The sequence below is a fragment of the Thermobia domestica genome, chromosome 6, assembly GCF_964235325.1.
Source record: "Thermobia domestica chromosome 6, izTheDome1.hap1.1, whole genome shotgun sequence".
NCBI lineage: Eukaryota > Metazoa > Arthropoda > Insecta > Zygentoma > Lepismatidae > Thermobia > Thermobia domestica.
This window is the reverse complement of record NC_137459.1, coordinates 228,270,001-228,295,623: the sequence shown is the minus strand read 5'-3', so window position 1 is coordinate 228,295,623 and position 25,623 is coordinate 228,270,001. Positions and strand designations below refer to the sequence as shown.

Here is a 25,623-nt window from a genome sequence, read left to right as displayed (position 1 = left end):
GTGAACACAAGATTCTTCACGCGATGTCAGAAGTCTTAAGGATCGTCAGCAGCATGGTTTCTCGTACTCGGGAAAACGCATGCTGCGATGTTTTCTTTCACACTTCCTTTATTCTGATAACGACCACCATCCACAGCCCCTGGAATTCGAAATAGGGCCTGTTGAAATTTGACTTTTTCGCGATTTTGGACAGCCCTAGCTTTGAAACCATACACTTTTCGCCATAACTCCATATGAACATTTTCTCTTATTTTGATGTGAAATAACACCTCTTACAGTTTGTCGGTATAGTTCATTAACACCCTATATATATTAACACCCTATAACGGCCCGTCTTGAGTGCAATTTAACACTGCTATAAAGGATTTAGAATCCACAGACAACCATACCCCAGCCGGGATTCGAATTCGGGACTCTTGAGTTGCTGGCTTGACTCATCAACATACACGAACACGAGGTCTGCAAGAAGAAGAAATAGTATAGGACAGGGTTTCTCAACCTGGGGGTTGCAAAGATAAGCGAAAGAGAGAAATATAATTAGAATATAATACCGGAAATATTTTTTAAATAATTATTATTTTTTTTGAATTTTGTTCTGATAGACAATTATTACATATTGTTATACATACTGTCAAGAACAAAAGAAAAATGGTATAATAAACATTTTCTACAGGTACAGAGTTTGTTAAAAATCAATTTAAATGAAAGAGGTACGATATGAAGCTAATGAGAACTGCATATTGAAATACCAGAAGAATGCAAATGCACTATATTTTTTATCATATGGCCCAAAATTAAAAGAGTTATGAAGTGTTAAAATTTTCAAACGGGCCTCCGTTTTCAAGCAGTAAGACGGACCGGATTAGATATTTCTAATATGAATGAACGGACCAAATTTGCTTTGACGCATTCGCTTTTAAGAAAGTTACTGTGTCCACTATATACAAGAAATTAATTCTACTATTATAGAAATAAATGTATATACTAACATCTCGGCAATAGATATATTAAAAATCTCTCACAAGCTTGTTACAAGCCAGAAATTATAAGGAGGTCGTTGGGATGAGGATGTGATAATATTGGGGTCATGATCGGAATTAGGTTGAGAACCAGTGGTATAGGATTATTATTATTATTATTATTATTATTATTATTATTTCTTTGTCATCTTCTTCGTCTTATTGATGACCTCATGTTCATGTTGGCTGAGTCGTCAAGCCAACGACGCAAGGGTCCAGACTTCTTGCAGGACTCTGAAACTTCGATATTTGGATACTGCACATATTAGTTCCTAAGTGAAGTCTTGACCGGACTACGGTAAGATCCATAGTTTTGGAGCTATGTACCTTTAAAGTTATTTTTTTTTCATATTTTCAGCAGCCTATACCTCCGAAAGGAAGCATTTGTGCACCTAGGTTGTCGGTGTTTATTTGAAACACCCTACATATATACAATGGCGGATCCAGGATATGATCAAGGGACGGGCGAAATCGTGGTTTGCCGCAGTATCCAGTATAAAGCAGTACTGAAGCTCATTTTATCCAGTGTGTACTTGAGCGTCAAATGTCTATGGGGGGTATACTCCCTATATCCCCCTTGGATCCACGCCTATTTATATATACATATATATAATTCTTGAATAGTATAAAATATGGTATGTATCGTCTCTTCACGGCAATAGTGGGTTAACATCGTATGTAATTGCCATTATTTTGTATTGGAAAATTTGCTTTTACATCAACTTGCTCTGTTATATATTGGACTAACGGTACTTGGCGAAAAACAGGTAAGAAAAAATACCCAACATTCAACTTGTAACTACGATATAACGGTATACAGCTGTAGGATGCTTGGTGGAGTATGAAAGTGGGCGTAAATGTCCCAGACCAGATTTTTTTTTATGAAGCCCATACCATGGACAGTGAAATCACTCTACAATATTAATAATTTTTGTTACAATTTTTATTTTATTTTATTTTTTCAAATGTACCACAGGGTATACTTCATAGTGTTCTTGAGGTGCTCGTGAGAACAAACGATTGGTCATCAACCGATGAACTCCCTTCTTAACCTTAACTCATGCGCGAAATTGCACGAATCAAAACCATGATCCAAATGCATTGTTGATGTTTTTCGGTGTTACATTATCCGAATGTCCCAAATTGAACTTGTAAACGGAAAGCAATTCCAATTGTGTTCTCTATGTTGCACGTTCACGAACTACTTCAACAACAATACACTTCCAGATTGACTGTGCTCCTGTCTTCACCAATTAAACCTTTCATTTTTAGCAAAATAAATTATTATTAACTTTGTTTGCTCCGATCTCCGATATATATTAGGGAGCTCCTTATTTTCACATGTCTGAAATGTCAGCCTCTGACCCTCTCATATTGTTCCTTTCTATGAAAAATAATTTTCTGTCAAATTTGAAATCTGTGAGTTTTACGTCCCACGTTTATGTCGGTTAGGCTAAAGGAGACGCTGATGATGAGAAATGAATGAAATGGTGGGATGAAGAAAGTGGGAGGAAACGGGAGAACCCCGAGAAAACCCACGCACGCGATGTTTGTCCACCACAAAGTTCACTTGGCGGGAGTAGGGTTTGAACCAGGGACCCCATGCACCAGAGGTGAAAGCTCTACCACTGAGCCACCGCGGCCCCCTCTGTCAAATTTGAATGAAATTGATTAATATTTATATGTGACTCAAGCGATTTGAAGTTTATTGTACGTGGCCTTAGAGCAGAATGCAAGTTATGTATGACTTGTTATCGCGTTATTGTAGTTATTCATTCCATCATGTATAAATTAATGATAAATAATAATAAATATTAGCAAAAATAATAACAATATATTTTAATAACTTTATAGGTTTATACATTAAACATGTAATAAGTATCCTATGATAGGATGAAAGGACGCTTGTGTCTGTGTGCGCGACCAAAAAAAAAAAAAAAAAACTCTACAGAAAATTAATGCATCTTGCCAAAATATTTACGACCTATATCACATTGTTTGCAGGGTAACCGAAAAGCAGCGACATCACCATGGCCGTGTCTATAGTCTACACTTTAAATCTTGCAAGTTTAAATATTCAGCCAGTTTAAGAAATGCAACATAGGTGACTGACGTATTTTAATTAATGAAAAACTCATTTTTGTAGTTAAGATTTTTTACTGACAACACTTCTTGAAAATATTAATCAGGTTTTAATAGTGATATAACAGGTAAAATTACTCTTACAGCCATACATTGTAAAATATACTTCTGTAAGAGTAAGTTTCCTTTAATGACAACTGAAGCATGTAGTAGAGCCTCATTCTCAATATATGGACGGCAGCAACCAAGACATTGGAGCGAGTTGAAGACTTATGGTCCCGTTCTAGATCCCTGTCAAACATACTCAACATTCGATAAAGAAACTTGAGCATCTTTTTTTGCCAGTTTAAAGTCCTTACGAAAAACTAAGAATTCGCGGACACAGCATTATTGTCGGGCATAGCAGAATCGTCGAAAACAAAATTACAAATTCGACATCCCTAATAAAAGTTGTTCACCATTATGGGCCCTTTCGAATGAGGCTTTAAACATACCTATAATATACAGATATAGGTATGTAAATGTAACTCTGTTTGTGATTATTGTTTTCAAATGACTGAATAGTTGAATACTGAACTGTAACTGATGATTTTAATTTCATTCATCTCAGAAGGAATGCCAAGGAATTCAGAAACCGAGTGAATTATGTGCAGCTGCACTGACAGACAAACCTGAAAAAAAGTGCATCAAGAATACCGAAAGAAATATGTGAATTTCAGTCAAATTAAGAAGGATACACAATCAAGAATACCGTCCGATAAGAAGACATCTGCAAGTATTCTGCGTTCAAATTCCACAGGATTTCATTTCGTTCTTAACTGTTTGTTTTGTGGTGAGCTTGATAGATATGACGGTAAGTGGAAGGATCACTGTCTAATCCCACTAAAAGCTAATACTTTTCAAGAAACAATATTGAAATTATGTGAAGAACGCAATGATGATTGGGCTATGACTGTAAAAAGTTGTATTGAATATGTCAGAGATTTGTTTGCGAAAGACACAATTTACGACACCACTTGCAGTGCAAATGTTAGAACAGGAAAGGGGATTCCAGGAAAGATGAGGAAGCAAATTTCATCGTGTGAACACAAATCGAAGGAAAAAAGGCAGGCTCGTGCAGATTGAAATAGATAATGCATTCTTGCCAGTAGTTGAGTTATTATGTCTGACGTAAATGACCACCAACGGCGGCCATATTGGATTTAACGACCTTCCAGATTGATGTTCTTGAGGACTTTTTCAGGTTTGCTTAGAATTTGCTCAGCATCATTTTGGCGCATGTTTCATTTCTATTGTAATTTGTTCAAGGTCGATCCTTATCTTGACTGGACTAGTAGCCGTCCATTGATAAATAACCATCCGCCGTCAGCAATAAAGACAATCGGCTGCTACTCATTAAAGAGTCATTCAAATAAAACACAATTTTGACAGTTCTCTGGGATGGGAAGCTAATGAATGATATTAGTGGAAGCAATAAGGTAGAGAGGATGCCCATTTTGGTATCGACCATGGGAGAAAAGAAATTGCTAGAAATTCCAAAGTTATCCTGTAGGAGTGGAAGAGCCACCGCGCACACTGATGTGTTTTGATACTACCAGTTCCAACCCTGGCCGTTCGTTAGGAGCGTGTATTATTCTTGAACAGCCACTAAGTCATACTCTTCTACACTCGAATGTCGAAATCATATCCTGTAACACATATGTTTCTATACCTGTGGAGCATGCTTAGGACCAATCAGTTCACCAGACATTCACATGTTCAAACGTTTCAAGCAATAGTGGCCCTCCATTGACCAAGGAAAGTATGATAACGTCATCTCAGACTGTTTTGCAGCACAGAAATTCGTGATGTCACGGATAAAGTAATATATTTCGATGAACACGAACTGCAGGATCGTCAATCGCGAGATGACTATCGAGAATCGCTCTTGTTGATGTTAATCTTCTTGCAAAATTCAGCATCTGGACCATCAACCCAGATCAAGCTCCGAGTTCCTGGGCCAATGTATCAAGCTCACTGGATGGTGAAGGCAATCTACAGACTTAAGGTTAGGTTGTTCCGTTCCCAGTTTAAGCTGACACAGACAAAGTTGCGGGGATTGCGAGATTTCAACATATTTCTCGTGAAGATTGATGTTAAATTCTTGTTTCTGGCATCACCAGGCTTCTACGGTAGATATAAATGATCTCCTACTCCTTAAGGAACTTTATCCTTATCCTCAATGTGAGATTGTAGAATCAAAATCACGCAAAATGATACGACAGCTGTGGTAACTGTCATAAGATTTGATCCTCCTTAGTATCTTTGATCCAGAGTTAGACTCTAACACAGAACGAGGCATGGTGCAATCTTCTGCAGAGATAGGAGGAGGAGAAGATTTATCAATCCGAGCAGAGGTGAATTTGGTGATGGTAGAAAGTAAGACATACGTCGGTTATGTGACAAAAAGAAGGAAAAATATATTTGCTCTTCTCAGCATCCCAGATGATTTCTTCAGCGAATATCCTGATGTATGTAATGATAGGGATGACTTTAAGGCCACTAAGGCAATTGTTTGCTCACTAGCAAACACAAATGATCATTCAGAGCGTGGTATCGTCCTAATACAAGGAGCGACTCATTCAGGACGCTTTAAGACAGCAGAACAGTTGCAGTATGCAATCCAAGTAATTGAAAACACACGGGGAAAGTTCTTTGTTGCAAGAAAATCAACTTTTCTGCAGGATCAGTGATTGCAAACCTATATGGGTTTACTCACAATCGGAATATGTTACTCTGTAATAATTCATTAGAAGCTATTCACAATGTTTGCAGTTACATTAATTTACTGTGAATAAATGACTGTGTGAAACATACAGAATAGTCGAACAATTAGAATTAGGCATTTTTTCTAGAAGCTTTTCTAAAAATTTTTAAAGCCTTTCTCTGAATTAACATCCTGTTTAGATTTTTCTTCGTTGCTTTATTAATTTCTTTCTTTGCACAGTTTCCACTCCGAAATTAACACAGTTGTCTTTTTTCCAGTTTTAACAACACATGTAAAACGTTTTCCAACATCTTGAAATTGCAAAGCAAGTTCTTATTTCGACACCCTACCCACGTCCATACTTTCCTAAATACATCATGACCTATTGCCCGAGTGCAGTGTAATGTGAATATATCAATCTAGTATTGAAACTACTTTATACTTTGTGATCTTTCAGAGATCTTTCAAACAGTTACAAAATTAAAGTTTTCTCGTTAAATTTCTGATATTACTACAGTGAAATACAGTGAGTAAACTCTTGAAAATGAACTGTAATTATTCTTCTCATAGTACATTTTTGCTGTAACATTTTGTCAGAGTCATTTTGACTGGGAGTGAACTTAACCTAACGGCGATTCGTGAGTGTTATGGTTTTTAAGTTTAAACGTTGCTGCTGTATTGCAATATTTACGATACTTCGAGTTCAATGCACCATTACTTTCTTGCCGAAGGAAGAAGGACTCTACAATCTTTTGGCAATCAGTTTTAGAAAGTCGGCTGGGATATTTGTAATAATATTTTAAGGTCTCTTAACTGGCTTCTTAAAAAAATGATCCTAACTTACACCAAGATTTTGTGCATATTTTGCACACTTTCGTTCATGACATTTCAAGTTTTTTTTTTTTAGTTTCATTTCATGACTTTAAGAAACATTAGTTTCAAATTATAATTTTTCAACTGTATAGCAGGTCTGAGTTCATCCAAGCGAAAAGAAAAACATACAAATTCCTAGGGCGAGTCTTGTGAAGTTTCGCGCATCAAACCTCGACTATTGTTCATTATAATACAATACAGATATATTCACTTGAAAATAGCGAGTAAACCAGACACTAGGGTTCGCATAAAACCTTGTACAGCAATAGTTATATTGATCGTCAGCATCTATTTTTGCAGCTTGGTTCATCACATCTCGAGTTTTGTACACCTCAGATAACAGAGATACAGGCATTTGAAAATAGTGAGTATATTAGGCAGTGGGTGTCTCACATCTCGGTTTACGGCAATATTTACGTCAATCGTTAGTCTTCATTTTGTGCAATTTTGTGTACCACTTCCCGACTTCTTTGTAACACAGACAACTGAGACATATCCACTTAAAAATAGTACGTATGATAGACATCATGATTCATATAACGTGATCACAACAATCGTTAGCACCAATTTCGTGCAATATTGTGTATCACATACCGACTTTTGTGATTGTTAGATAACAGAAATATAGCCTCCTCAAAATAGTGTGTATGTGTAAGTTGCCTGAGTGTGTACAACTTCAACTAGGATGATTATTATCGTATTATTACTCACATTATAACCTTCTGTGCATCTCAGATAACCGAAATATAACCATTGGAAAATAACGCGTTTTCGAATTGTTCAAGTTGCTCAATTTTGACAAGGCAATTTTTATGTCAAATATTAGTACTCGTTTTGAGATGTAGCCGTTAGAAAATAGCGTGTATGTAAATTCAAGGATAGGTACAATGTAGACCAAGGTAATTGTTATGCCAAATATTAGTACCTATTTTGTGGAGTTTTCTGCATCAGCTCAAGATTTTTGTGCGCATTAGAAAATCGAGATATAGTGACTGGCAGATAATGCGTATTCCAATTTCTCGAGTCCGTACAATGCTGACAAAGGCAATTGATATCAAATATTAGTATTTGTTTTCAAGAATTTTAAGCACCTCATATAACCGAGATATAACACTGGAAAATAATTCGTATGCCAATTTCCGGAGTACGTACAATGTCGATCAATTCAATTGTTATACCAAATATAAATATTTATTTTCTGGAGGCTTGTGCACCTCAAATAACCCATATACAGTCACTGAAAGATAATACGTTTGCCAATTTCCGAAGTGCGTACAATGCCGACCAAGTTGATTGTTATATCACATATCAATACTCATTTTGTGGAGTTTTGTGCACCTTAGATAACTGAGATAGAGTCACTGGATAATAATTTGTATGGCAATTGGTCGATTGCGTCGAACGCCTATCAAGGCGATTGTTATGTCAAATATTAGTACTCACTGTGGAGTTTCTACACTACCTTTCGGGTATTGCGCAGGTAAGACACCAAAGATATAACCAATGCAAAACAGTCCGTACGCTAATTGTTCAAGTGCGTACAACGGCGACGAACATGATTGTTATTCAAATTATTATTATTATTATTATTATTATTATTATTATTATTATTATTATTATTATTATTATTATTATTATTATTATTATTCGTTTTGCGGATTTCCGTGTACAATATCTTGAGTTCTGTGCACCTCAGATAACACTGTTCAACAACGAAAATGTAAATTGAACAAAATCAGCTAATTCTTATTCACTTTGTGGTGCTGATCACGAATTTGAAAGTTATTTTGGAATATTAGCTCTACTTTTCGTTTTACAGGCATGTCTAATAATAACGCTTTAAAAATATATATATTCGCTTCGTTTGGGGTAAAATGTTGCACTGATCCGGCAACACTGGAGAAACTATATGAACGCTTGGTTTCATTGTGTTCCTTATCTCAGTAGTGTTCTGCTATTGTTAGAAAAGACAGGTTTAGTGCAGTTATCAGCGTTTTGGGTGCGACGTTTGTGTAGTGCAGGACATAAAAATACAACTACAAGTACGCAAAAATACTGGTATTTCGAATGCATATTTTAAAATAGTTGTCGGAACTATTTCAAGTGACATTTTGAGGATTTCAATAAACAAAAATGCCGCGAAATTGTGTAAACAGTGCGGATAGCTTCTGCTACGTGTGTGGGGAAGTGACATTTTCCTCACAAAGGCAGACTATAACACCACTAATAACAAAAGCCTATCAATATTACTTTGGTTGTAAAATTGAAAACCAAGATAAATCTTGGGCACCCCACATTGTGTGTAATACTTGTGCCAGCAATCTAAGAAATTGGACTAAAGGGAAGGGGCGCTCAATGCCTTTTGCAATGCCCATGATTTGGAGGAGGCCAAGCGACCACATCAGAGACTCTTATTGTTGTATGGTTCCTTCCGTCAAGAAGGGAATTTCCACGAAGAAGAAGCGGGCCTTGATCTATCCTAACAGTCCTTCTGCAATGCGCCCTGTTCCACATGGAGAAGGACTACCTGTTCCTGACCCACCTAAAGAATACAATCTTTTTCTGATGATGAACAAGAAGTTGAAGCTCCTGAATCAAGTACTTCGAAGGACCACACGTTTGTTGTAGAAGAACCTCCATGTGAACCACATAGACTTACTCAAGAGGAACTAATAGGGGGCGCGGTGGCTCAGTGGTAGAGCGTTCACCTCTGGTGCTTGGGGTCCCGGGTTCGATCCCAGCCCCCGCCAAGTGAACTTTGTGGTGGACAAACACCGTGCTCGTGGGTTTTCTCGGGGTTCTCCCGTTTCCTCCCACTTTCTTCATTCCACCATTTCACTCATCTCTCATCATCACCGTCTCCTTTAGTCTAACCGGCATAACCGTGGGACGTAAAACTCAAAGATTTCATTTCATTTCATTTTCAAGAGGAACTAAATGATCTAATCAGAGACTTGAACCTCTCGAAAAGCAAAGCCGAAATTTTAGCGTCACGCTTAAAGCAATGGAATTTATTGCAGGAAAAAGTAAATATTTCAGTGTATCGGAATAGGGATCAGATGTTCACTTCATTTTTTACTATGGAAGACACACTTGTGGCATGTGCAGATGTAAATGGTCTCATGAGGGCACTTAAAATTAATTACGAACCTACTTAGTGGAGGCTCTTTATAGATTCATCCAAGGTGAGTTTAAAGGCAGTGCTTTTACATATTGGAAATTAACTTCCTTTAATTCCTGTAGGTTACGCAGTTCATATGAAGGAATCTTATGAAAACTTGAAAACGTTTACTTCAAGCCATTAAATATTACGATTATCAGTGTCTCATTTGTGGTGACCTTAAAGTAATAGCACTGTTGCTAGATATGCAGTTATGGTATACAAAGTATTGTTGCTTTATATGTGAATGGGACAGTAGAGATAGTGGATCTCATTACCGCAAAAGTGATTGGAGTACCAGAGAAACTCTTCAGCCGGGAGTGAAAAACGTGCAGCATGAACCACTGGTAGATCGTAACCGAATTTTGCTTCCCCCTCTACATATTAAATTAGGTCTTATGAAAAGTTTTGTAAAGAGCACGAACCAAGAGGATGAGCCGTATAAGTACCTAAGAGGACAATTCCCTCGATTAAGTGATGCCAAAGTTAAAGAGGATGTTTTCATAGGGCCACAGATTAGGCAACTATTCAAAGATCACAAGTTCGACGAAATTCTCCAAGGTGAGGAAAAAGCTGCGTCGGAAAGCTTGAATAGTGTTTGTTCACAGTTCTTGGGAAGACACCGAGCAACAAATTACAAACAACTGGTAGCAAAGTTGTTATTGTGCTACGAAAATCTTGGTTGCAATATGTCTCTGAAACTCCACTTTCTTCATTCACATCTAGACTTCTTTCCTGAAGATTGTGGAGCAGTAAGTGACGAACATGGTGAGCGTTTCCATCAAGTTATTGCAGCCATGGAGAAGAGATATGAGGGAAAGTGGAGTTCTAACATATTGGCCGGCTACTGTTGGACTGTTGCAAGGGATGCTCCAGATGTAACCTACAAAAGGCAAGCCAAGCGAAGACGCTCAAAATAAAATAAACATAATCCTGTACAAGGGATCACTTGAAACTTTTGTCTACATTGCAGTGTAGTTCTTGCACAAAAATGTATTTGTACATATTTTTCATGTTTTGATGTTAATACTGATTTTTACCACGGAATTGTTAATGTTGAACTTGACCACGGTTACTTTATTTTCTGTATCGCCGTGAAACTGGTATTTGCGCAATTTTGAAAAAGGAAGTACAAGGGTATAGAAAGCTATAGGTTAGAGTACTTCTTAACTCCCCAGCTTATTATATCACAGTGAAATAGATAAAAAAAAGTGAAATGTAGGTTTTTACAAGGATTTTGCTTAAATGTTCTATGAATATTAATACATTTGTATATATACAGCTACTGTTGTGCAAGAGCGTTTTTTTTTCACAACCTGAGCTAAGAAAATTCTTCTATTATCATTTCCTTTCATATTATGCTTAAATGAATGTAAAAGTCGCAATTTCAAAGAATTTACATACTTTCGATCAAAATTTGTTGAACAGTGTAACCGATATAAAACCCTTTGAAAGTATTGTTTATAATAATTGTTCGAGTGCGTACAATGCCAACCATGGAGATTGTTATATCAAATATTAGTACTCATTTTGAGGTTTGGAGTCTTCTTTTAGAAATATTCACTTGCGGAGTTTGTTTTTTGCATAATCTCTCCAGTTTTGTGCACCTCACCAACCAAGATAGAGCAACTTGAAAATGGTACGTATCCCAGTCATCTTAGTGGTTATAACTCGCAGCACATCTTTCGCCCGTCAAACTTTAGTACGTAATTCGTGAACTTCTTTCACAAGAGAAATATCGTAATCATCATAATCGTAGGTTTTCTGCCATTATATTCAGGTCACTTGCCTGACGCAGCTGAGAAGCTTCCATGATCCATAGTCTTCCCCGCTAACCTCTTCGTCTTCATGTGCAACTTTATGTTTTGATATCGTCTATTAATTCGTCTCTTTCGCCCCCTCTCTCACTTTCCCGTCACCATATATTCTAGCATGTCCCTCATGATACAGTTCCTTCATAGCCAATGTCTCAACCAGTTTATCTTTCTCTTCTTGGTAATATTTACAATTACTGTTTTTCTTTCCCCTCCATTTCTAGGACCCTCTCATTCGTTTTCCACTCGATTCCGCTAATTCTCTCCATTCTTTTTCCCGCCCACATTTCGAAAGCTTCCAGTCATTTTTTGTGGCAGTTGCTACTACGACTCAATTAATTGGCAAATCATTTATTCTTATATTCCTTAGTGCACATTTTGAAATATTTTTTTTAAAGGAAGAATCTGTATTGCTGTGTTTCTTCAGACGCGTATTCTCTTTATTCGCTTTCCAATGGTATCTCGATTTTGAGCGGTAAAGGAGATACCTGAATAACGGAAGTGTTTAAAAGGTCTTTATTCATCACGACCACCTACAGCCAGTGAGCCTCACTCAAGTTCTATTGTAAAACTGGACTATTTGTCTAGAAAGAGAATCTACACAATAGCTCTCGTAGCACATGATAAAACCGAAGGAACCACACCGGCACGATATTGCAAGCTAGAAGTCCATTATCACATTTTAACATATTTTAGGAAAAAAGAAAGGACAACGCACAAACAGCAACCTATTTAGGCAAACTGTTAAATTTTTGAAAACGGGAATTGGGAGAATATCCTTTTTTTTTTTTTTTTTTAATAAGACCGCTGCAAGGTACTCGAAGAAAGAGCAGTTAAGTTTGAGAAGTGACACCGACAACACGTACTACAGAACTCAAACACACACACACACACATTTTATTCATTATTTTTATCGTGTTGAGAACTATAGAGAATGATCTGCTAAAAACCTAACAGTGCCACGCAAAGAGTTGCAGTCATAAAAATGCTGATAAAGTTTAATCAAATTCTGAACGTTTTCCCAACGATACGCTATTTTTCATTTATATCGATTTATAACGGAGTGCAACGAAACTTGTATTGGTGACTTTAATCACTGTGACCAATTGTGATAATTGTGACCAACATATGTACATATGCATATAAAAGATACATAGGTACATCATTTGTTAATCATTTTATCAGCTGGATACACCAATATTCGACTTCGGCAATCACTTTGACCAATAAAACCCATGAAGAGACGCCCGGATACGAGGAGGAATTTGGAAGTTTCAGTCCGATGATGACGTCCCAAACATCCAGAGAGAGCAAAGGCCTAAGGAGAGAGAAAGAGAGAGAGAGAGATCGGCGGGCGACCATACACTTCTCGGGAGTCGAACGGGATACTACAGTCAGAAGAACTCAGGGGCTGTCTCATTTCTTAAAGAACATAGGAACTTGAGTGCTGCAAGTGGTCGACCAATGGTGAATAAAAGTGGTAAATATTATCGACGATTAAGCTTCAACATGGGAATCTACTGCAAGGTAGGAAAAAAACTTTATATTAATTTTTAATTTGGAACTTCTTGCCGCACTACTGTGGATGATCGCATTCCATTACCTTGGCCAAATTTATCAATATATCGAGACGTGAATTGTATCGTAGTAATCCGGCCTTGACGGACTGAACACTCATCTTTTATGATTATTATTTTTTTTAAGAAACTAGAACTGAAAACGATACTTTTAAATTTATGTGTGATTAACTTTTTCATTTTAACCACTCGCGCCGTGTAGACTTTGTGGTGGACAAACACCGCGATCGTGGGTTTCCTCGGGGATCTCCCGTTTCCTCCCACTTTCTTCATTCCACCTTTTCACTCATCTCTCATCATCACCGTCTCCTTTAGCCTAACCGTCATAAACGTGGGACGTAAAACTTAAAGATTTCATTTCATTTCATTTCATTTTAACCATTCACTATTCACACAGCTAATTAGTGTTAGATTTCGAGAATTATTTTGTCATATTCTACGTGTTATTGCTGTTTGCTCATTCAAAGATATAAGATATAAGATGTACTATCATATGACTATCTACTATATGTGTGAAGTATATATGATTATGTTTCCTTTTATACTACAAGGTATTTTTTTTTATTATTATTGGATATTACTATTATTGTAGGTCTATATACATATGTAGGAAATTTTCAATATAAAGTAGACAGTTCAAGTTAAATCAGTACACTACTCAAATCAAAACTTTAACTATCTTTTCATCTTTAATAATTAAGAGTCATGACTTGCTAGCATTCAAACTCATTTAATATTCTTACCTTCAACAATTCTCTATTTCTCTAGGTAGTTATTTCCCTACTTTCTCCTCGTGTGGTTGATAAATAAAATATTGTCTTATAGATTTAATAAATTACGCACTAAGGATTCCATAAGAAAGATAAAACAATGATACCATGTAGATATCATTTTTAAGGAATATCTAGAATATTCATCTTCAAAATGAGGAAAATAAAAAGTACTGTTTGTAATTCATGAAATAAGCAATTACAAAAAATGGTAAAATCCTCATTAAATTCAAATCATTGTTATTTGAAGGTATTGCCTAAGATTTATTTTAAACAACATAAAAATCGTGTTTCAGATCTTCATTTTTTAGTAACATTTGTTTCACAATTCATTTCAACTTAAAATAATTTTGTCATTTGATTTTTTTTATTGTTGTACAATTTAAAATTTATTGCAAGTTCGGATAATTAGAAATGTTTTACGGTTACCTACACTTTGTGTTAAATTGTCATCATAAAAACGATTCAGATTTCCCAACCTATTCTAGGCCAATTAGAGAATCTCTTATAGTATTGTTTCGTGATAATTGGGAACCTAGCTGAACTAATCTTCACAAATACATTACTAGTATTATTAGTTAATTTTCAGTTTTAAGTTTGCATAAATTATTTTAGTTTGTTAACTAAATTAATTTATGCAACTATTTTATTTACCTATCGACGTGACGGACAGTACAGCTGTTTCCCATTAAAGCTACAATAGTGTTTTTATTTCAGCTATGCAGCAAATGAATATCTTTTGGAATACGTCCTAATTAACTACACATCAATTTTCCTAGCGCTCTGGAGTACCGTATGGGTAAAATAAGATTATGCGAATTTATGCTATAATTATTATTTCCATATGTTCTTATATATTTGGAATCAATAGAAGCTTACTAGGCTTACAGATAAGAGGTTCGAGCCTCGTGAGGTGTAACTCAGTCTTTCATGGATCAACGCACGTAAATTCAAATCAGTATGTATTAGGCCGGTTGTAACTTGCCAGGACGCAGAATAAATATGCAAAATCAATTTGCATATTCATAAATAGTATCGGGCGGACCCGAACACAATTTTTATGTAATTATTCAAATAATTTTAGAACCAAGACTGGAAATCAAATTTATCTTGTCATAAATTTGATTCCCCCAGCATTCCAAATTCCGCCCCGAACTAGGTCTCGAACACCGTTACATTTTCATCATCTTTGCTTTCATGAAGGTAGATAGAAATGAGGAAGAATGCTCCTTTAGAGAGTAGGGTTGGTAATGCTCACCTAGAATTGACATCTCGGTAGATATGAAAGATCTGTTGAAAGCTAATTCCATGCTTGATGCATAATGTATGGGTAAGAATAGCCCTGTAATATTTTGAATGATTAGACATAGACCAAGATGGGAATCAAAGTTTCATCAACAGCAAATACTAATGGGACTGGAAGATGAACTACAACGTTATTGGCGGCTATGATTAAAGGATGATGCAATGAGATAAATATTAAGATATGGTTTAGAATGGACCTTCGTACTGCTACGTAATTTTAAGACTGCTGTTAGTGTAATGAATAGCTGCATAGCTAGAATAATGTTGTTTATTAAAATAGACGTTCTGTGAAATTTCTTGCTTGGAACCTGGTAGTTCGTTAATATTTTATATGAATCACAAATAGATACTATACTAAAGACGAGTACTGGATAAAATAATAAAGAACTAAATAGAACATATATGTTACAATTATTAGTACGATTAATTTGGAGTTAATGAGAATATTTCATTAGATATTAATATTGTTATGTAACTATATAATACTAGTACTTTCTCTTAGAAATGAAATCTTTCAGTTTTACGACCCATGGTTATACTTTGAAGTTTAAAGAAGACGGTGATGATGAGAAATGAATGAAATAATGGTGAAATTAAAAGTGTGAGGAAACGAGAGAGCCCGATAAAACCCACACACACACACAACGTTTGTCCACTACGAAGCTCAATTGGCACTTGCTGGAATCGAACCAGTGACCTCACACACCGGAAGTGAACACTTTCACACTCAGGTATCGCGGCCCCTATTCCTCCTAGGAACACCAGGAATAGAACCTAAGAAAGTCAATGAGATTGTATTATAGTTGAGATGGTTAAGCAGTTAACACCTGTATTATTAATAAATATAAATTTTATTGATAGTGGATGTAATATTTGAATTAGAATAAGATTCAAGATCCTTAAAATTAATAGTAGTATTGGCGTCATTTCAATATATTTTGATTTGATTTGACCTTAGCGTCCTTTTCAGCATCGAGACTATATAAGACATGGAACTACGGTTAACTTTGAAAGCGAACCATATCAGCTCTAGCATGAAATCAAATCATGGTTCTCCACGCAAAAGGCGCTTACGCTATCCAGAGAACCAGGATAGAGCTCATTTTTTATACCAAGATAAATTAATAATAATAAGAAAATATTAGTTTTTAGGGTCTAAGGATGAATGACTAACATTTTTCTTGATGCTTTTGGAACTAAGGTTCATTTATTGCTATAAGACCATTGCTTTGGTTAAACTATCAAACCTTGTTAAAACTTTATTTTGTTTAACTTTTTTTAAATTTAAGGTATAGTGTCCTTTGTTTTTAACAAAAGCAATTGTTAATAGTTGTTTAAAGACTTAATTTTATTTTATTAATGATATTTTATTATTTTTTTATTCGCTGGGAAATGTATATTTTAATAATTACCTTTGTCTAGTCTTCTTAACTTCTAGAGTTTGCAAGGGCACGATTATCTATTTTTGTCTCTATTATTCGAACTTACGGAAGAGATTCTCTGGATTCGTTAGTTGTACTACGGTGTTAAAATATTTATCATTTATTTTGTTTATAATTTCTGTAAGGCTTAAATTTGAAACATGATGAGTTGTTCAACTTTGTATCGTTATTCTTTTTTATTTATTCTAGACTATAGTATATCACTTGTTCCTTTGAAGTTTTATATTATTTATAAGTTAATATATTAAGATATTCCTTAGATATGTTGCATATTAATTGTTTTCCTGATAATTATAGGAGTTTTCAAAGAAGAAGGAATTTTCAAATTTTCAAAAGTTATTTTTGTTCATACACTTTTGTAAGTTTAGTTTTATTTTTATTCATATAGTTTTACTTAAGAGTTTCTTCTAATTTGTTTATATTTTTTTTTGTTTCAGGGATCCTTAGTTCCTACATGTTTTCAGTTCTAGGCTGAGGTTGGCAGCCTGAGCGAGTAAAGGATGAGACAGTTTGATTGATACAGTGGCCAAAAAACAAAAAGTTTCTCTCTGTCTCAAGAACTCTAACAGGTGAATCTAATAGTGTTGACAGCGGTGATTTCAGATCTGGTTTCAGTTTTTCCCTGTCACCCACAGTTTTAAAGAGAAAAGGGAAAAAATGTATACTGCGGTTCATGTAACTTATGCATGCAAGAATGTACTTTTGCAATCAAAACATGTAGAAAACTTACCACTAAAATATTTGGATGTATGATTTCTGCGAGTATTTGGTGTCAGGAATATCCCTCTGCGAAGTCTAGGTATAATCAGAATATGGAGGGGTTCGATTTTCCCTGGTAACGTTTCTCAATTTCCGTAATAGTCTGATGAAGAATCTCACCTTGCTCGTCACTCACAGCCCCAAGGTTTGGGAGGAAGAAGTCAATGTGGGAGTCCAAGAAGTGAATTTTAAGGCTCATGTTGCACTTCAATGCCTGATAGTTACGAGGTCGTAAACAAAGTCGCGGAAATCGTTGGACGTATGATTCCCAAAAGAATCTCTGCCAGCCATTCGTTTTTCTCGAGTTCAGTCAAGGAACAGCACACCACGGAGGAGTTCCCTGATCTGAGGACCTACAACAAAAAAAAAAAAAAAAAAAAAAAGAAGGTACCCTGTTTGCTTTCAGCATCACTCATCCTGGGAAATTTAGTTTTTAGATATTGAAAACCCTTACTAGGTCTGCCCATGGTTTTGACGAAGTGTTTAATGAGACCGAGTTTTATGTGTAGAGAAGGTAGAAAGATTTTTTTTTTGGTCAACTTAAGGATGACGCATGACATCTTTTGCCCTGGAGTCAGTGAAGTTCTTTTAGGCCATACTTTCTTAACATAGTTATTCTGCCTATCTCGACTATCGCATTCGCAATTAATATATTGAAATGTAACTTGCTACAAACATTGCCTCTAAGCTATAGTATTTTTCAAGATGCATCATATTTATGTACCTGTAGCCGGGGCAGCTCCATAGGTGCAAACTTTACCAATAGGGATTTTTAAGCAAATTTCCCGCATTATCCTTAATTTCCTCTTTTGCGTACATCATGCACATGGGAACATGATACGCTTGGAAAACTTGTTTCATTCTGAAGACAATGACGTGAGAACCATGATACTCGGATTTATAGTCCTGCAACAAGGTTTACAGGCCTAGTTGTATTGTATGTGTATTTACTCTCTGAAAAACTGTGGGTGATCCATAAAGTTCGAGTATGGATTCTGCTTCAGCAAGCAAAACTATATCAAAGTTGGTTAATTTCTTCTCTGATACAAAAAGTTTGTTGGCCAGTGTAATTTTATTTAGAAAATGTTAGCGGCAGTCTATTAATGATTAGTACAGAATATAATATACATATCGATTTTTGTCACTATTTATATCTAACCATGGTTGTTACTATTTTCTAGTTAAAATACTTTTTTGAGTTCATTTGTGATTACCAAATGAACTAAAATATTTAGGTTGCAGTTAGAGGATCGATAATTTTGTGCTGGGTTTTGTTGAAGTTGGAGGGCTGTGGTTTATGGCATGCTATATATTTTATAGTAAAATGTTGCTATATAAACAATTTTGACTAGTTTGGGATCAGAGTTGATGATATTTGGGCTGCTACATTATTTGTTTTTGTAAGGTTGTTGTAAACCATTTAATTGCATACTCTTCAGTAACGTATATGGTATTGGTATTAACAACAATAGGATTGTAAGGCTTTAGAGGTGTTTCAACGTTAATAATTGCTCATTGACCATGCCCTTTGACTTTATTTGATTTATTAAATCTTATAAGAAGATTGTTATTAATAAATCCTAGAATACTCTCTTTCAAGCTTGCATAACTCATTTTAGTAATTATTATTAACTTTGTTTGCTCTCATAAACTTTGACGATTTTTTAATAGAAAGTATGAACACTGCTATATTAACAGTGACTTTTTCTTCTCATAACCAGTAATTGTGGTACACAATATCAGGTGTGTGTCATTTCGAAAAAAAAAAAGTTATTATATTTAGTTCTATGAGAAGCGAAAATTCAGTGTATCCCCAGTTACTTCGCAGTACAGTTAATTAAATATCGTACTATGACGTTTCTTTGGCTACGTGGTTGTGCACGACCAACGTTGACCTATACTGTGCAACCTTTACCCTCGTTATAATTGGTCGGATCTTTATTTGACCATTGGTGGCCAGGCCACATCGTTAATCCAGTAATTTCTTAAAATGCTTATTAATTAATTTTGCAGCGCGCAGGAGCATTTATAGCCATCGATGTACGTTAAGCTATTCACATCAAAATGTATTTTTAAGCCCACACTTCTGTAAATATTTACTAAAATAAGTTTGTGATGTGACGTAGTGTCCAACAGATGTGCAATATGCATATGAATCCAGTGGTGAAATTACTTTATTTTGAGATGTTTCGAACGGTTTTTCTTTTGAAGTTCTAATGTTATTACGGTAAAATATAATGAGTAAACTTATCAAAAAGCATTGTAATTATTTTTCGTCATAGTACATTTTTGCTATAACACTCTGCCAGATGTTAGCGTTGGAGTGAATGTTATCTAACAGTGATTCATGAGTCTTATGGTTATTAAGTTTAAATTTTGCTGCCGTATTGCATTATTAAAATATTTCCATTTTAGTACTTAATGCTTTGTTGCTGAAACTACTTGAAACCACAATAAAAGTTTCGATTCCTGTAAATTTTAATTTCGAGGTAACTACAAATGTTCAAAATGAACCGTTGAAAGTAAAAAAAAAGTAAAATAAAATAAATAATGCTTCACCAGACAAGGGAAATAAAATAGAATGCACAACATAATTTCAGTATGAAGATGGAAAATATCGCAAATATCAACTAATCCAAGAAAATACATTTACCGGTCTTAGTAACAGTGATAACTTCTATAAAAGTTGTAATAAATAATTATAGAAATTGCCTAACCTTATGTTTAAATTTTAAAAAAAAGAAAAGGAAAGAAAAACTGAATGACGATAACGATTACGTATTATATACACAATTCTTTAAAGCAGAATTAGACTTCTATATACGTATACATATGTATTAGTAGACCAGAAGCATGGCGATAACTTACTACAAACTTCCATAAAGAGCAATGTCTTTTAATTGTTGAAAAGGAGTGTGAAATTCAAGTTCTGTCGAAATATTTCCATCACTATAATCAGCCACCTTGCTGTGCCATGTGAAAACGTCAAACGACGGATCTGTTGTTTTAATCTGTAAAGAGTATAAATGAGCCATTAAATATCACTTGCAGCATACGTATACAACCAATATCTAACATACTCATGAGAATAAGAAATAGATGGTTTGACATTTACAATGTTGGGAATATTTAAAAGTTCGAAATGCATTAATCAAATCAGCGAAGAAAATGTAATACTACCAAATGAAAATAAAATCAACTTATTCCCGTATTAAGCCAAAAGAATGAAATATATTACTAACTCGTCCTTAAGGCTATAAGTCTACATTTGAACGGGAAACCTCAAAATTTCCAATGTTTCTCTGAAGGTAAATTAATGGTTATATTAACTGGTAAAGTTTCTCTCTCTCTTTGTTCTTTCTTCTTCTTCTTCTTCTTTGTAGAATTTGTACATTTTGCTTCTAAAATCATACTTGACAAACTACCGAATAAAAAGAGTTTTCTTTCTTATATATAGGATGGACCTAGTAGGGGTTCAGGAAGTTAGGTGGGAAGGAAATGGAAGTATAAATTCCGGGAATTTTACGTTTTTTTTTTTACGTGGAAGGAAATAAAAACCACCAATTAAGAAAATGGGTTTTCCTTCACAAAAGAATATCAGCAATTAAATGGATTGAATTTGTTAATGATAGACCTTATTTTATTACTCTTAAAGGTCGGTGGTGTGATATTATTGTTTCAAATGTATACATGACTTCAAAAGTGCATTACCCCTTGCAATTATCCTTTTCTTGTAATAGTAGGCAACCCAAAACTCTCGGCCGTTGTGTTGGTTCAGAATTCGAAAGGCGTTGGACAAACCTAGTTTATGTTACAAATATATCAGTGTGGCAAATTGTAAAAAAAAAAAAAAAAAAAAAAAAAAAAAAAAACAGAAGAAAGTAAATTGTTAAGAACTTCGGTTTTATTATTGTGAGGGAAATGGATGACACAGAAATGTTACAAAATGATCTTACTTAAGCAGTCGAAATCAGGTGAATGGTAAGAAATAGATCTCTGAAGAAAGCAGTTTATCTTCTTTCATAAGAAAATCTCGAACATAACAAAATAGGTTATATAATGTAAAGGTTCAATATAAAACCCAAACAGCACAAGAAAAGGAGAGAGAGACAAAAACAGATTAAAGGACACCATTAGCGTAGTAGACACCATTTGCGAGCCTCCCTTGCAAGATAAACTGACAGGGTCCTACTTGTAAGACCAATTGTTATATTATTATTATTATTATTGAAAACTCGTTTCCTTTCCCAAACTTTGATTCGGCCTAGGAGCATGGCTGCATATACCGGTCATGTGTGCAGTTTTTGACAATGAGCGGTCTCAAAGGATAAATGTGCTGGAAATATCCCAGGGAGAGTAACAAAAACACCTTCTTATGATCAATTTTAAGGTAAAGTTTCAAGCACATGTTTCTGACAGGTGCTTTTTTCTTTCTTTGTTTTTCGGGAAGAGAAAAGTCTTTCCGCCTAAGAAATTACAGTATATAATATTACAAATTTGCAAGCGAATTTATTTGCATTGCTATTTGTGGTAATAAATAAATTGTCATTGCAAGACATTTTTGTAAAAATCAACTTTTGTTTCGTCACTCATCGTAAGTCTTACGGGCATCCTATGCCTTTCCCCCCCAAGATCGATATTGAAGAGTAAGGATATGGATATATCGATGAAACATTAGTGATATCGAATGCTGATATTTGTCAATATCACTATCGGCGATTTTGATTTATCGACATATCGCACAGGTCTAGATCCGAGAAATACATCAGAAATCAATAACTAAATCAAAATCTATTCTTGCATTCCGTATCCAACGTTAAGCGAGAGGGGGTGAACGCGAAAAAATCATTTAATCATTTTTTTTTTAAATAAAAGTAGTTCTACTTTAAACTTAATAGAAACATATTACTGTAATTCAGCTCTTACCTTCGTTTCTGGATGCCATTAGAAATCTGACAGTAAACATACTTTACGTAATATAGCAATATACTTTATAATTTTTCACAACTAAGCAACCCGGAAGATGCAATTTTTTGATAAAGTGGAATGTTCTACAAAGAAATCATAATTCATTGCCATTATTTATGTCAGTAATTTTGACACAAACTCAGAATTACAAGATTAAAACAACTAGAAATGAGAGATTTAATTCCTTTTTCTCTCACACACTAAAAAACGTCTACATTTTGTTCAGATTGTGATTTTTAACATATAAGTCTAATATCCCGGGCCAATTCTGGCTACCGAATGTTCGACGTAACCGGTACCGTAAAGTGTAAAATTTGTTGACTGTCACAACTTGACAGTTTCTTAAAAGACAATTTACAATTCATGTTGCAAAATCTTCATTATAAATACACTTCTGATTGATTATATTCATTCTGAATTGCTAAACATTTACACTCCGCATACAAAACTACAGCTAACACCTTGAAGCTAAGCCATATAACATATACTTTCTTAACCCATAATGGTGTCGGGGAGAAAGAACCTTCTCTCTTCCCGTTTTCTCTCTCCCATATTAAAATCAGCAACAACATGATCATAACTATAATTTCAAAATACACATCAATTAGTATCAATAAATTGAAAAAAAAAAATGTAACGAAATGAGATTCATATGTTGATGTAGAGATAAACTTAAACATAAAGCAGTGAAAAATTGAAACCAATAGATACCTGTTAGAGGTACGGAAGTGAGACACAGAGATACAAATAGAGATAGAAGAAAAAGAAAATGCAGCACAGATAAAAATATTGGATTTAAACGTAATGAAAAAATAACCTAACATTGTAAAGTTCCATCTTCCGAAATCCAACAATAAAAATAACGTTTTTTTATTTTTTTGTCAGAACTATTCAAATAAATACGTAGAGGATGCTTGAAAAATTCATTAGGTCACTTTCAAAATAAATACCAAACTTGGTGATGAAATTATGTGCTGAATTCCCATTTAAACTGAAAAGTTCCGAGACTCATCTAGGATCCGGACAAAGATTAACATCCCGTCTTTTCGTGTGGTTCGGTTGCAAATTCGGTAGTGTTCATTAAACGTACAAATTTGAAATACATTTTATTAAACCTAGTAGGTAGCGTAGGTCATACCTTCCGCTCAAGACTACTAATTCAAACTGAGCAAAGAGAAAGAAAAGAAAATGTTAATATAGAAATGAGGCAGATAGAAAAAAAAATAATGAGAGCTATTTTACTGCTAAATCTCAATAAGAAAGAGCCGACATTAAAAGTCGAAATACTATCATAATTAAAATTTGGAAATGTTTAAAAGGAAAATTGGATTTGTGTTTCTTATAGATGTAGCAAATCTTGCATAGTTTGAATTCATACGTGGATAAAACAAATTGATGAATTATAGGCTGGAAAGGAATATTGTGTGTAATTAATATCAATAGTCTATCCCTTGAAATAACCGAAAAGCTGGTCATTTTCTAGTCATTTCTGAACATCTGTCTTTCCCCAATATCCACTCTCGATCCCACCTATTGCGGATATAATTTTGTAATTCGCAATGATAGAATGAACACGCTATAGCTGAAACGGATCATCGCAGTTAAATGGCGATTCGATTGAGACTCGGGAACCCACAGAAAAATGAGACTTTGTGTATTTCCTTGACACAGATTGTGTATTTTTGTGTTTGAGAGAAAAAGAGGGAGAGAGAGAGAGAGAGAGAGGGAGAGAGAAAAAAAGAGAGAGAAGGGAAATATGCAAGACATGATAAGGAAACGTCAATAAAAATGGATAGAGAGAGAGAAAGAGAGACGATTATAATTATGAAAACTATTTATCATTATCTGTATGATTAAGAATGCACACACTCTTTCTTCGGATTCTCGCCTTGTAACTTATTCAAAAAACGTTGGTAGCGAATGTTTTATGAGAAAAAAACATATTACCGGATGGCGATTCGAACTGGGATTTACAGTTTGGAAATCTACGGTGGTACCGATACACGAACTCTTACTCTACTCGAAACATATTTAACAGAGAGTATATTGTTTCTTTCTAAAAACAATAACATGAAAAGTGGATACTACAGACAAATTAAGTGTTTCGGATTGTCTTAGAGCCTCCATATTTATCATTTGAACTTTCCCAACCATCATTTGTAAATCGTCTCTATCATGATACATGTCTTTGCTTCCACATTCTTACGGATTTCTCGTTTAGTATCAGAAGTCACCTTTCCATTCTGCACGATCACTTTGTGAAAAAATACCTTTATCTTGACCAGGATTTGAACCTACGTTTTGAATCTATACTACTCGTGAGAACATTACGTTACCCCTACATTACGCTGCTACCTAAAAGGATAACTTAAATATTACTGAGTTCAATTCTGCCTTTTGCAATAAATCAGCTTATTTCTTAAAGGTTATTTAGAACAAAGAGCGAGCCGAAATTCATTCATTCGAGGACCTGGAGACAAATAAGTGCCCACTAATAAACGAAATAAACACAGTCCTTGAAAAATTACAGAACTAATAGCTTACTATTCAGTAATTACGCTGTGCAAGTTCAAACCCCATGCAGTTAACGTCGCATACACCTAGTGGCCCACTTGCTGGTAAATGACGATCGTCGCTATAGCGAAACCTTCGAGTCGAAAGAGATATCTAGAGTCGGGACATTGAAATTACCACCGCGTAGCAGCGAAGACTTGGCTTTGGCCCGCATTGCTTCGATTTGTTGCGGAGAATCGCGAAGGGACGAACATAAACTATCACCAATCATGTGCATGTGGTTATTATTATATACTAGCTCAATATACCCATTATTAGCAAGGGGGCAGTATTTGGAAGTCAGCGCCTGTGGGATAATCACCATTCATTACAGCGACCGTAAGAAGTATGGATTTGACGCTAATATCGGCCATTTTGCTCTCTTTTTACATGTCTTGGCATCCTTTGCCCATTGGTCCCAACTGGCATACAATAGTAGATGAATTTGCAAGACATCGCTAATTGAATTGTCACGGTTGATCTCAGCGACCACGAAAATTATGGATTTGACACTTAATATCGGTCATTTTGAATCACTTTTACGTGTCCGACCCG

The 25,623-nt window shown here is 35.1% G+C and overlaps 1 protein-coding gene across 2 annotated transcripts in view; it reads right to left on the bottom strand.

Annotated features, from left to right (window-relative positions):
- Apoltp (Apolipoprotein lipid transfer particle) overlaps positions 1–25,623 on the bottom strand; it is a 6,186,292-nt gene that overhangs the window by 1,934,642 nt on the left and 4,226,027 nt on the right. For both annotated transcript variants that reach the window (XM_081762641.1, XM_081762640.1), the window contains exon 41: positions 20,416–20,558. In XM_081762641.1, coding sequence (XP_081618767.1) covers positions 20,416–20,558 — 143 coding nt within the window. The remainder of the gene's footprint in view (positions 1–20,415; positions 20,559–25,623) is intronic.